This window comes from Panthera leo, chromosome E1, assembly GCF_018350215.1.
Source record: "Panthera leo isolate Ple1 chromosome E1, P.leo_Ple1_pat1.1, whole genome shotgun sequence".
NCBI lineage: Eukaryota > Metazoa > Chordata > Mammalia > Carnivora > Felidae > Panthera > Panthera leo.
In genome coordinates, this window is record NC_056692.1 from 45,745,657 (window position 1) to 45,760,503 (window position 14,847).

The 14,847-nt window shown below is 35.9% G+C and overlaps 1 protein-coding gene across 11 annotated transcripts in view; it reads left to right on the plus strand.

Annotated features, from left to right (window-relative positions):
- TANC2 (tetratricopeptide repeat, ankyrin repeat and coiled-coil containing 2) overlaps positions 1–14,847 on the plus strand; it is a 361,357-nt gene that overhangs the window by 208,260 nt on the left and 138,250 nt on the right. For all 11 annotated transcript variants that reach the window (XM_042916896.1, XM_042916899.1, XM_042916900.1 and 8 more), the window contains 2 exons: positions 6,871–7,019; positions 10,718–10,904. In XM_042916896.1, the coding sequence (XP_042772830.1) occupies positions 6,871–7,019; positions 10,718–10,904 (336 nt within the window). The remainder of the gene's footprint in view (positions 1–6,870; positions 7,020–10,717; positions 10,905–14,847) is intronic.

Below are 14,847 nucleotides of genomic sequence, written 5' to 3' on the forward strand. Positions count from 1 at the left end.
CTGTATCATTTATTTTGTGTAAAATAGGTCTTACAGTGATCACCTTATTTTGTTTATCATATTCCAAACTCATTATTTAAAAAGCCGCAGTAGAATTCTGCTCAAGGAAAATACTTTGTTTAGGGACATACCTTAATTGAGCACATTTGGTTATGAAGATGGCGCCCTCTTCACTCTTCACATTGCCTGGATGGTCATGGATGAGACAAAAATATGGGTAAAACATTTGGTATGAAAATGTAAGATGAATTTTTATAGCAAATATTTGGTATGAGGATTTAAGAGGAATTTTGAGAGTGACGAGAGCAAGTACCCAGGGTAGAGGGGTGGTAGGGAGTGATGCCAGCAACATGGTAAGGGACTGGAATCAAGGATGATAGTGTAACCTGGGGTTAAGAGTTTGAGTTCCGGATCCAGGTCGCCTAGGCAGCCACTAACTAGCCATATGAATCTGAGTAAGTTACTTATTCTTTCCATGCTTCACTTTCCTTATTTGTAAAATAGGGGTAAGAGTGCCTACCCTCATAAGGCGGTTATGATAATTAAATGATTTAATATACATTGTGAAACACTTAGAAATAGTACCTGGCATATAGTTAATCTTCATATGTGCTAGCTGTTATAATTAATAAAAGATAATGTGTGAAAAATGTGAGAGGTATCATATTTTTATTTAATTTGTTCTGTGCCTTGATATATTTCCCACCCTTGACATACACAGTGTATCCCCAGTAAAGTCCTGTCTGGGCACCAGCATATGACAAAGGCATAATGAAGACTGAAAAGATTATTAGGATCTAGTAGTGCAGAGAACAAACCCCACCCTCATAAAGGAAACAGTCTAAAGACTAAAAATTCATTGTAAGCCAGAAATTGAAGTAATTCTAAGAATCCTCAGAAATAACAGATTGGACACTTGTTTACCTACTGACTCTGTGTTGATAGTATATCCAGTTTGACAAATTTTATTATTTTGTGAATGTTTATTTGAGAGAGTGAGCAAGAGAGCACACAAGTAGGAGAGGGAGAGAGGGAGAGGGAAACACAGAATCCAAAGCAGGCTCCAGGCTCTGAGCTGTCAGCACAGAGCTGGACGCAGGGCTCGAACCCACAAACACGAGATCATGACCTGAGCCAAAGTCGGACGCTTAACTGAGCCACCCAGGCACCCCCAGTTTGACAGATTTTAAAGGGTGGAGTTATTCTAGCTGTTTCAAGGTTTCTCAACCTCAGTAGTTGACTGTTGGGGCTAGATAATCCTTTGTTCTATTGAGCTGTCTTGTATAGTGTAGTATGTTTAGCACAACTCCTGGCCTCTATCTACTAGAGCTTATGTTCACACAAAACCTTCTACATGAATGTTCATAGTAGCTTTATTCAAAATATCCAGAAACTGAGGGGCTCCTGGGTGGCTCAATCGGTTGAGTGTCCGACTTTGGCTCAGGTCATGATCTCGCTGTTCGTGGGTTCGAGCCCCACGTCAGGCTCTGTGCTGACAGCTCAGAGCCTGGAGCCTGCTTCGGATTCTGTCTCTGTCTCTCAACAATATATAATGTTAAAAAATAAAAATAAAAAATATATATCCAGGAACTGAAAACAACCCAAATACCCTTCAGTGAGCAAATGGTTAAACAAAATGTGGTACATCTATACAATGTGTTACTACTACTCAGAAATGAAAAGGAACAAACTACTGAAACATGCAATAATTTGAATGGACCTTAAAAGCATTATGCTGAATTTTTTATTTTTTTTATTTTTATTTTTTTAAATATATGAAATTTATTGTCAAATTGGTTTCCATACAACACCCAGTGCTCATCCCAACAGGTGCCCTCCTCAATACCCATCACCCACCCTCCTCTCCCTCCCACCCCCCATCAGCCCTCAGTTTGTTCTCAGTTTTTAAGAGTCTCTCATGCTTTGGTTCTCTCCCACTCTAACCTCTTTTTTTTTTTTATGCTGAATTTTTTAAAAGCCAATCTCGAAAGGTTACGTACTGTATAATTTCTTCTATATGATGTTCTCAAAATAACAAAATGGCTCACAGAACTCAGGAAAACACTTTAGTATTACCAGTTTATCATAAGGGATATCCTTAATGATACAAATGAACAGTCAAATGAAGTGGTACATGAGGGGAGGTCCAGAAAAGTCCTGAGCACAGGAGTTTTGGTCCTTGTGGAGTTTAGGTGAACCTGTTTATCAACCTAGAAGCTCTCTAAACTCTATTGGTTAATACTTTCATGGAAGTTCCATTATGAAGGCACATTTGACTACATCATTGACCACGGCTGATTAACTCAATGTTCAGCCCCTTTTCCCCTCCCTGTAGGTTGGGAGGTGGTCCTGAAAGTTCCATCCCTCTAATTACACAGTTGATTCCTCCAGCAGTTAACTTCCATCCTGCAGCTGTTTAGTGGCCCACCAAGAGTCACCTCAGAAGGCTTATGAAAAACAAAAGATGCTTCTCTCACCACTGTCATTCAAGAATATCCAAGAGTTTAGGCACTCCGTTCCAACAACTGGGAACAAGGGCCAAATATATATTTCTTATTATATCACAGTATCACATATACTGTAAGCAGTTTGCCTCTCGTTAATAAGTTGTCTCTTATCTAAACATTCTTACTGTTTGTAATACTACTTTCCAATGAGGGAGCAATATAACACTGGGAGCATTAATTCTGGGAGCATGGATTCGGGGGGGCTGGGTTCTTAACTTGGCTGTACCATTTATTGCTTGTGGGATATGAGCAGGTATCTTAATTTCTCTGTGCCTAAGATTTCTCATCTGCAAAATGAAAGTAATAATACGTATTTCATAAAATTGTTATAAAGACTAAGTTCACTGTAGAGTGCTTTAAATCGGTGGCTTGCACATAAGGTGCACTATGTGCCAAATAAATGGGTCGTGTGACCTAACATGTCTTACCTTTGTACAGGTTATAAACTTTTTAAAGTCGATGCCTGTACCTCCACATTCTATAAATCCTCAACGACTATACCTCCACGTCATGTAAATTCTCATAATACCTAATGTTAACATGTACATAGAAAATATTTGATGCCAGGATAACTTCCTAGAAGAAAATGAAATGGAGCCCCAGAATATCTAGAGGTCAGGAATCTATGCCAAGAAGAACTTGGAAAAGCTTAGCTAGTTTAATCTATAGAAGGGGAAGAGGTGGGACGCCTGGGCAGCTCAGCTGGTTAAGCAAGCGACTTTGGCTCAGGTCGTGATCTCACAGTTCGTGAGTTCGAGCCCTGCGTCGGGCTCTGTGCTGACAGCTCGGAGCCTGGAGCCTGCTTTGGATTCTGTGTCTTCTTCTGTCTCTGCCCCTCCCCTGCTTGTGCTCTGTGTATCTCAAAAATAAGTAAACATTAAAAATTAAAAAAAAAAAAAGGGGGGGGGGGGAAGAGGGTAATTCATCAGTTTGAATATAGAAGTTACCTTTCTTATTTTATCAAGAAATAAGAAACTTTTATTCTTGGGGTGGTGGGAACAAAGTAAACTTAAATATTTGTAAATAAAAATACCCCTATTGATTCTACTGTATCTGTTTTGTGGCAGAGAAATCTGTTTTTGTTGACTCTTGGAGAGGAAGTAGGGAAGAGAAAACAGAGTCTGTTTTTCTACTCTGACATAAATTCAATGAAAGTTCTATATAGATTTTCCACAGATGGAATACTTGAGTTCAGTCATCATATACAGAAATGCACACATAGTCCATTCCTCTGACCCCCAGCTTATAACTTTAGTATTATTCAATTTATATTTATCATAACTTCTCTACTAGAGAAGTTATGATAAATATAAATTGAATAATAATAATAATAATAATAATAATAATAATGTAAATCTCACTTTCTTGTCATATGAAGCAGTTTAATGTATAAGACTGGATATCCTAAAAAATCAAGAAGCTATTATATTTTGGCCTCAAACCATATGACATTATAGCTAATGCTTGCTATGCTGAAAGGATGTGTCTCCCTCCAAAAAAAAGAATTTTTGTAATGTCCTATAGGATCTGTGCTACTGTGGATTGTTATAAAGTTAGACTAAATGTATCTGAATGTAAAACAAAATCTGAAAAAATGTTGACAATGAATCAAGTTAGTATAAACAGTTTAAATATATTATTTCTGCATCACTCTTAGAATAGATCATCTTGAGTTCCCTGGCACCTTTTCATGTGATTTCTGTAACTTCTATATTTGGAAATAAGTTTATGTTGATGATGAATCCAAGGGAAAACCTCATACTGACTTTGTTTATCATCCCTCATTGAAGAGATTTGAAAAAGAATAATTCCTATAGTTGGTAACCACTGAAAAACAGCCTAAGTAGAAAGAATCCAAAAAGCAAATTGTGTGGAAAGAATGTAGCAATCTGGAAGCAGGGGATTAAAATGAATGCCAGCCATCAGGAATTTGGGGGGGGGGGTCTAAATTTCAGGACAAAAATGAACTAACTTAATGGGTTTTTTTTAGAGTGATTAAAATATTGTAGTATTAGAAAGTGACAATGGTTTCATAGCCTTATGAATATACTAAAAGCCACTGAATTATACACTTTAAGAGGATAGAGTTTATGGTGTGTGAATTATATATCAGTTTTTTAAAAATGACCCTGACTGTGGGGGAAGTGCTAGTCAGGCTCTTGTGGCATGGGGTAGGACCCCAGCCAGGGTGAATAGAGCATCTCTGTGCAGGGTGGCAGTGAGGAGCAGTGACATTTGCACTGCTGGATGAGCACTATTTGCACTGGGGGGAGCAGATTTCTCACTATTGGAGAACAATTTTACAACTTTGGGGGAAAAAATTGTGAGAAAAAAACCGTTAGAATTAACCTTATCATATTGAACTGGAATTAGAGTGTCACCGTGAACTTTTGGGGTGTGTGTTTGTATACAGATTTGCAAGTGAGAGTGAATGTAAGGATGTGTGAATGTGTAAGGATGTATCTATGTGTATGATTATACTGCTTAACTCTATCCAAGTGGACCTGGAGGACAGTGATGTCCTAATAGCAATGAACATACCTTTCTCCACTAAAAAGAACCAGGGCTTCTTGGAAAAGTGTCTGACTCTAGGGCTAGGGCAGGGAAAAAATGAGCCTGGAACATCTTGTGCCAGAAAGAAAAGAAGGCTCAGAAAATGACACAGGTCTGTTAGAGGGTTCCAAGAGCCAAACTGGAAGGGCTTATTACCCTGACCACATTGGAGACAATTGGAGCAACAAAATAACTAATGATAGTAGCAGATTATAACTCACTGAATAGATAGGAAATCTTGAGTGCACATAAATAGGTGAGGAAAAGAAACTAAACAGTAGAAAGAGTAATGGATTAATGAATGCTAGAAAATAGTGGGCAAAAAGTTTGTTGAGAAGAGATTCAGACTGATACTTTTACACCAATGTCCATACTATCACTATTCATAATATCTAACATATGGAAACAACCCCCAAGCGTCCACCATCAGATAAATAAACCGTAGTATATCCATACAATGGAGTATTATTTATTCATGAAAAGGAGTGAAATTCTGATACATGCTGCAACATGGACGACCCGTGAAAAGATGTAAAGTTAGATAAGCAAGACATAAAAGGATAAATATTGTGTGATTCCCATTTATATTTGCCTAGAATACGCAAATTCATAGAGTGTAACTGGGGCTAGTAAGAGGGAGGAATGGGGAGTTTTTATTTAATGGGTACAGAGTTTCTTTGGGGGATGATGAAAAAGTTCTGGATATGGACAGTGGTAATGGCTGTACAACATTGTGAATGAACTTAATGCCACTGAATTGTGCGTGTAAAAATAGCAAATCTTGGAATGAATATTTTATCACAAAAATATTTTTTAATTTAAAAATTTGTTGAGAAGCGGGATGTATTTACATAGACTCAAAGTATCCCTCCCCCCCCCCACACACACACACAATATTTACTAGTTACCAAAGAGAAAGAGTGTAATTTTAGAGTAGGGAAATCTGGCAAATGCTACCACAACCTAGTGATCAAGGTTAACACAGCATCACTTTTGTGATATTTCTGCCAGAAATGCATAACCTGAGTCAAACCACAGGGGTAACATGAGATAAATTCGAATTGAGGGACATTGTGCAAAACAACTGGCATATTATCTTCAGAAGTGTCAAGGTCATGAAAGTTAAGAAAAGACTGAAGAACTGTTCCAGATTAAAAGAGAACGAAGAATGAAATGTGCTGTATGTCCCTGAAATGAATCCTTTTGCTAGAAAGGACAGTACCAGGACAAAACTTAAATAGGGTCTATGAGTGAGATTATAGCAATGCCAAATGTTAGTTTCCTAGTATCTGTGCTGGCGCTGTGGCTATGTAAGAGAATGTCTTTGTTTACAGGAGATACATACTAACTAGGGATGATGGGCATCATGTCCATACTTTCAAATGGTTAAGGGAAAAATGTACTTTGTACTATTCTTGAAACTTTTTTGTCAGTTTGAACTAATTTCAAAATCGTGAAAAAGAAAATAAACCTAAATGAAGGTGGCGATTACAGCAGCAGTTAGATCCCAACACAGGGACCAAATTGGAAGGCTAACTGCTAAAGAAATAGGAAACATCCTCTATTCAATAGATTACAGACATTCTCTCAAACTCAGGTGTTTCAAGTAGATACTTTGAAGATAATACGAGTAAACCATCTATCAGTTATAATATACAGAAGTGGTAAAATCAGCTTCTAGGCAGGGACCTTGTAATTTTGGGTTTAGAATGAAAACAAAGGAAATGACTGAATTGAATATAAGATTAGTTGCAGGATGAGGTCATTTTATTTTGAAAGATTCATGTGTTTCAATGTCTGCCTCTTATAGGTGATGCTGAACAGGAACTTGGTCCCCCTCCATCTGTAGATGAGGCAGCAAACACACTCATGACTCGTCTGGGTTTCCTCCTCGGAGAGAAAGTCTCGGAAGTTCAGCCAGGTGACCAATACAGCATGGAAGTACAGGATGAAAATCAGGTAAACTGCTTGCTATCACCTATGAAACATGGGATAAATCAGCCTGTTATACCAGGGAAAATGTTGCAGGGTGTATGCATATGTGTATGTTCTGAGAAGAAGAATCCCAATTTTTGAACGACTTTTGAGGCCTGATGACATAGCTTGATTTTCCATAATCACTGTATTTCTTTACTTTATGAAACATCTTTTAGTTATAGGTTTAAAAAGCCACTTGGTTTTGATTCATTTGTGGAATGAATGAGGAAATAAATAAGTGCATAAGCCAAGAAAGAGAATTGACATATGGAGAGTATGACACCCAGAAATATAAAGTATACTTCGTTTTCAGGTACATGTGGATTATTTACCAAGTTGACAATGTGCTGAGCAGGTCTCCGCAAATTTGAGAAGATTCTAATTATTGTGATCGTAGTAGAATTAATCAATTACAGAATGATAACCTTGAAAATGATAGCTAAAAGATAATTTAGAAAATCCCCCAGATGTTTGGCTTTTAATATACTTCTAATATACTTTCAAAGAAGGAATCACAAGAATTTAGAAAATATTTTAAACCGAAATAATAACAAAATATAACACAACTTATATTTTTACATATTTGTAGTATATAAAACTTGTAATTAAAGATGTGCTCAAAAAGAAATTTTAGTTTTGAATACATATGTTAGAAAAGAGAAAATCTAAAAAATTAATGATCTAACTATTCATGTCAGAAAGTTTACAAATATTAGCAATTTTTTCTTTTGGCTATTTTTTAGTTTAAATGTAGCAAAGGAAATACTAGACTTGGATTCATTTGTAGGCTCTTAATCTTTAAAATGTATGCTCTATAGGGACCCCTGGGTGGCTCAGTCAGTTAGGTGTCCAACTTCAGCTCAGGTCGTGATCTCATGGTTCATGGGTTCGAGCCCTGCATTGGGCTCTGTGCTAACAACTCAGAGCTGGTAGCCTGCTCCAGATTCTGTGTCTCCCTCTCTCTCTGCCCCTCACCCGCTCGTGCTCTGTCTCTCTTTCAAAAATAAATATTAAAAAAAAAATTTTAAATGTATGTCCTATAGTGAATCAGTTTATTCTAGAAGATGATAAATTAATTTCATCTTGTATATTCTTAACAAATATGTGTGAAGATTCTATGCTATATGTTAGTTTTGTCATAAAATAATAGTCTTCAAGGATTATTTGGATCATGTGGATTATGTTCAGGTGTTCCAGGGCTCTCTTCTCAGACTTCTCTCTTTTTTTCCTCATTCCCTAGGTCATTGGTTTTGCTGGAGGCACTTTCCAATCACCTGGGCAGTTTTTATAAAATTCAGATTCCTGGAGCGTCTAATCTTATTGAAACGCCTCCATTCTTTTGTTTGTTTGTTTAATATTGTCTTAACTCCTGAATTGCCTCTAGCCCTGCCTTTCCCCTTGACTCCAGTGTATTTCCAGCTGCCTGTACCTTTTCTATCTGTGTGTCCAACACACATCTCAAATTTAACATGTCAAAAACTGACTCGCATTTTTCGCAGAGCCTGCTCCTTCTGCAGAGATCTGAGAGAACACAATGGAAAAAACCATTCTCAGCCTGGAGAAGGGTTAATGTTGTCTTTTGTGCCTAGAAGAGATTTCTATATCTCATTAACTAGCCTCCTTAAGTAAATATAAAGCCTGCCTTTTAATTCATAAGCCATGAGCAAATTACCACTTTCTAAATGGCTTGATCTTTAAGCTTCGCTTTTACAGTTAAAGCTTTTAAAACATACATTCTGTCATATAAGCTTCATTTTGTAGAAAGCAACTTGTAGTAAAAATAATAGATGTCATTTGGGCTTAACCTCCACATTGGCTATATTATGTGTATAATACAGTTTCCTCTCTTAAAGAACAGACTGAGAATCTTATCTAAAAATGGAAATGAGTTGCTATGGAAGTAATAGAGTCATACCAAAATGAAACTTTTTCAATATGGAATGACTGTAGATATATTTAATGTAAAAAAAAAATCCTAGTATAGTTCATTTCATCTACCCACATATTTTTTAAACTGAGGATTGAGGAGGTTAAAAATTCACCACGTCAGTTTCTAACTGAGGAGGATTCTAATTCAGTACGTCTGGGGTGTGGGGCTCTGTGTCTGTCAGTTTTGTTGGGGAGCTTGTCCTTCTATACTCCACAGGTGATTCTTCTGCATGCCCAGTTACAAATCATTGCTCTGGTAGGCCAACGTCATCTTACAAAAGCAGAGGAGATTACAAAGAAATTGAAACTCCTCCCTCCTCTGAAGAAAAATTACAGAGTAGAAGAGAAATGACATAGATCTGAGGAGTTATTGTATTACTAACAAAAATCAGTTCCTAATATTATTAATATGATTGAAAAGATTTGCTTGGTTGCAAGGTTCTGCGAACATCACTTGTGCTTTAAGTTGAATGTATCTTTTGTGATCTGGTTATAGCATTTAAATTAAAAACAAAACCTGGATTCAACACATGTGATTAAATACCAGGGATTGTATCTAAAACTCATTTTAGGGTGACTAAAAAGAGCCTTAATCTTGTCACATCTAGTAATCAACACATTTTCCAGTCAAGTTGCTAAATGTAAACCCTCAGTTTTAGTGGAGAGGATATGAATAGTGACTGTATAGGTAAAGAAGTTGAAAGGCTTCTTTTAAATTTAACATTTAAAGGGGCGCCTGGGTGGCGCAGTCGGTTGAGCATCCGACTTCAGCTCAGGTCATGATCTCACAGTTTGTGAGTTCGAGCCATGCGTCAGGCTCTGTGCTGACAGCTCGGAGCCTGGAGCCTACTTCGGATTCTGTGTCTCCCTCTCTGTCTACCCCTCCCCTGCTCATACTCTGTCTCTCTCTCTCAAAAATGAATAAACTTTAAAAAATTTTTAAAAAAATAAAAAAATAAATTTAACATTTTAAGATGTCAAATTTGTCATTAGTGTTCCTTCAGGTAATTTTTTCATTGATCACTAACCATTTTTAAAAGGATAAAATTTTTTAGTGTTTGAAAAAATAGATACTTTTATTCATTATTTTGGCGATTTATTTGGGTAGAAAGAGCTAAAGAAAAGTGCATGTCCTTAAATTGTGTAAGCCAGGATATATTACCACCAGTCTTTTTCATGATTATTCACTCCTTCCTGTCAAAAAACTTTAAAATGAGGTGACCTCAGATATAAGAATTATTCAAGATACAAAGCAATTTCAGTCTGTAATCGGTTTCTACAGAGAAATTATTTAGTTTTGTTTTAAATGAACATTGATTGATTTTTTAGATAGACTCTCAGAATAAGGCATTTTCTCTGCATTCAATCCAAAGAAGAGTATTAACAAGACTAAGTTCTAAGCCTTCAGAATAGTCTTATTGATAAGAAATAGCAAGGACAACTTGTGCTTAATTAAAAATTCCTTTATCAATTCATGGCAGTGATAAAGAATACTTGTCACTAGAAATTTCTGAGGCAGGAAAACTGGCCACAGTCTCTGCTTGTGTTAAATTTACCCAGTTTCACCTTAATTGTACAAGGCAGAATCTCTTATTCTGGAGGGCAAAAAAACAACTAGTACTGAGTAGATGTAAAAGCTATATATGTACATTTTCTTCTTTTTCGCATCAAGGCATATGTTTTGCCTAAGATATATTTTACATCAGCACCCGATCAGTTTATCTTTTTTATTTTTCATTCCAATTTTTCAGACTTCAGCAATCACCCAGCGGATAAGTCCCTGTTCCACCTTGACTAGTAGCACTGCCTCTCCACCAGCCAGTAGCCCCTGCTCCACCCTCCCGCCAGTCAGTACAAATGCAACTGCCAAGGACTGCAGCTACGGGGCTGTTACTAGTCCAACCTCTACCCTTGAAAGCAGAGATAGCGGCATCATTGGTGAGTTGGTTTTTATATTAATCATTTTGTGGGGGTTTTTTTCTTTTTAAAATAATACACAAGCTTAAGGTTTTCAAAAAGAATGCTGTTGAGTTGTTGAGATGTATATATAATGTATATATATATTCAGATGTATATATAATGTGTGTGTGTATATACATATATATATATATGTATATATGTACATATAAAGGTTTGTCTACTTCTTCCTGTAGATTCATCTATCTGCCAACGGAAGTGGTTCAGAAAATGTTCATTCCTCACTGAACTAGTAGAGTTTCATGGAGGTTCTCAGTTCTGCTTATTGTATACTTATTAAGGGGAGTCAGTCAAATGGAAATTAGTGAAGTTTTGGGAAATGAGGATCTGAAGAAAGGAAACGTACAGAGAAGAAAACAGGAGTGAGCACAGAATCTTAGGGCACATTCAAATTGAGCAGGAAATTAGAGGTGGGAGAATGAGCCAGTGGATAGGAGTAGTTAGACAAATAGAAGAATTGGGACAGTATAATGTTACCAAAGTCAAAGAAGATAAAGGGTTCAGAGAAGGGAAGAGGAGAGGCTGGTCAACAAATGACAACAGCTGAAAAAGCCAGGCATACTGGGATCAGTTAAGGAATAAAGAAAATATTTCTTCCTCATTTGGCTTCCTTCTAAAGGTTATCAAATCACACTAGATAGTATAGCAGATATTAATGCCATGGCAACTAAATATATCTCTATTATTTAAATGCATATATATCAACATGTGAATTTATTCCTTTAAAATAAGTATTGAGTAGATAAAAAAGAATATTTTTACAGCAAAGTTGCAGGATACAAAATCAACACACAAGAACCAGTTGCATTTCTTCTATATGCTAACCATGAACAATTAAAAAAGAAAATTAAGAAAACAATTCCATTACAATAGCATGAAAAAGAATTTTAAAACGTGGGAATAAGTTTAACCAAGTGTACACTAAACAGAAAATACTGCAAAGAAATTTTAAAAGATTCAAGTAAATGAAAACATAATCTGTGTTCATAGACTAGAAGATTTAATATTGTTAAAGTGATAATATATCTCAAGATTTCTACAGATTATTGAAGTTACTATCATAATTCCAACAAAGTTTTTTGCAGAAATAGAAACACCCATCCTAAAATTCATGTGGAATCTCAGAGGACTCTGACTCAGAGGACTCAAAGCAGACTTGAAAATGGAGAACAAAATTGGAGGACTCCATTTCTTGATTTCAAAATTTATTACAAACTTCTTAAAGGCAGGATTCATGTCTTACAGTTTTTATATATCCTCGTGACTTAGCATAATAGTTTCTAATTTGTAAGTTATTTATATGAGAAGTCTTTATGAAGATATAGTCATTAAGTAACTAAATATTTTAACAAAATAAAATAGAGAAATAAAATGTAGAAGAGTGGCCTCTTTTATAACCTCTGAAATAGTTTGTGAAAGATTGGAATTATCCTCTCCTTGTATATTTAGCAGGATTTGCCATTAAAATAATCTGGACCAGGTGCCTGGGTGGCTCAGTTTGTTAAGTGTCTGACTCTTGGTTTTGGCTCAGGTCATGACCTCACAGTTAGTGAGTTGGACCCCCTGCTTGGGGGTCAGCCTCTCTCTCTCTCTCTCTCTCTCTCTCTCTCTCTCTGTCTCTCTCAAAATAAATAAATAAACTTAAAAAAAATAATCTGGACCTGATGTTCATGTAGATTTTTTTTAATTACTACTCCACTGTATTTAATACTCTAGGACTTTCTAAGTTTTCTCTTTCTTCTTGAATCAGTTTTCCTTAGCTATGGTTTTTTTCTTTTTCAAATTTATTGGTATAAAGTTGCCCAAAATATTCACTACCTACCCAAGAACCCAAGCTGAAAAGCTGAGAGGAGTCCTTGTCATTTCTCTGCCCCCACCCTAAATTTCTTATCCCTGAATTTTATTTTCATCTTTTCTAGTATGCTTTGGTAGTCCCCATTATCTCAGACTTAGAGTAATACAAACCTGAGTATTATCTCTGCTTTTCATTTTGTCCTTTCCAAGTCTGTTTTTCACACAGCCACCAAAGTGAATTAACCAAGAACCAGTTACTCCTTTGCACATGGGAGTGCTTAATTCGTCTAGGCCAGCTTATCTGGCACAAAGACTGCATGCATGGGCTTTGGACTTTTGAACCTTTAGTAGTCACATGCACGAAAATATTACTGCATTCTTGATGCTTCAGTCACCTTGATGACCTTAAATCATATAAAGTCTCACCATAAAGGAATGGTTAAGTAAAATAGGATGCACCCATAAAGTTGAATAATACACAGACATTAGCCTGTTGTTATTAAAAATAGATTTCATTTTTTGGCCTTTATTTTTCTGTATATGGCCTCTTTTGCCTAGAACTGTCTGTGTTCTCAGATTAAGGATTTAGGACCTATCTTGTTCCCATATTCTGCACATATTAGTTATTAGTAAAAATTTATTGGATAGGTGGGTGAATGGAATTAACCAGAAGTTACCAAGTTCATGAAAAGCATCAATGAAGCAAAAATGCACAAAATTCCTAAATGGGAAGTTACCCAGAAAATTTTATTTCTGGTATTTTATGTGAGATGTCTGTTTTTACTTTCTGTGCCCCAATAATCCTAGACCATTATGCATTCTAGACCATTTATTCATCCTTTTGACAAATATTTATTGAGCATATACTGTGTGCCAGGGACTAGATACATTTCTATCTAGTGAAAAAAGGCAAGAAATACCTGAGGCTTCATAGTTGAAAATGGGTGAACTGTGTAATAATAGGTTATGCAAATAGTACAATAGTCATAGTTTTCTTCTCACACTGGGAAAACTAGATGTTTTGCTTGTCTTTACTTTTAAATACCTTGACCATAAAAGCCCTCCCTCATTATAACATTTAGCATTTATTTTTTTTAATTTATTTAATTTTTTTATATCAAACTAGATTTTATTAATTGATTTTTACTTATAAATTTTTTAATATGAAATTTTTATATGAAATTTATTGTCAAATTGGTTTCCATACTTTAGCATTTAAGTAATAAAGTAGGGCCCATAGGCCACATTTAAGTAATAAAGTAGGGTCCATAGGCCACTGAACAATACCACCTTAGTGCTACAAACTCAAAGTTTCTCAAATCTTTCCACCACCGATCAGGTCTTCCATAATTTTTGTTGGTAGATCTCATAGTTTTGAAAAAATGTTCACCATCCCTCTATTCATTATTTAGTAGTTTCTCATTTTTAATTTATCAAACATGTATCTCTGCCAAAGCTTCTGCTTAAATGAGAATAACTACTGTTGTCACCCTTGATAGAATCCTCGCTATGTTTACAGAAGTTTGACGGTGTAACTAGTTAACAGTAAGCATATTATTTGTAAATTATTTGAAATACTGAAAATAGTGAACCCCATTGCTACTTTCTCACACCTGTAAACCATGTGCTCATGGTTTATCTGGAGAAAAGGGGTTTATACCAGGCTGGGACCACACAGATACAGGTATATCTGAGCCAAATCTGGGACTTAATAATAAAAACATCTGCTGGACACACACACACACACACACACACACACACACACAAAAAAAAAACATAAAAGGTAAGGGGTTAAATAACAGGCATTTTACATGTAGACAAATCCTCTGGGAAACAAGAGTTTCCATTCTCTGCCTTTCAGCATACTGACCCTAGCAGCTGTGTGAACTCCAAGCTTCTTGCAAAGAATTACAAAGGTAGCTGAATCACCATATCTTTACACCAAATGAAATTATATTTCAGTCAAGTTTTACTGAAAATAAAAGTTTAAATATATTTTAAATTAATGAGACAGTTTTCAGAAATTAGGATAAGAAGCATACATCCACTTTAAAAGAACACACACAGGTACATACACACATATTATAAATATGCTATCACTGAACACATT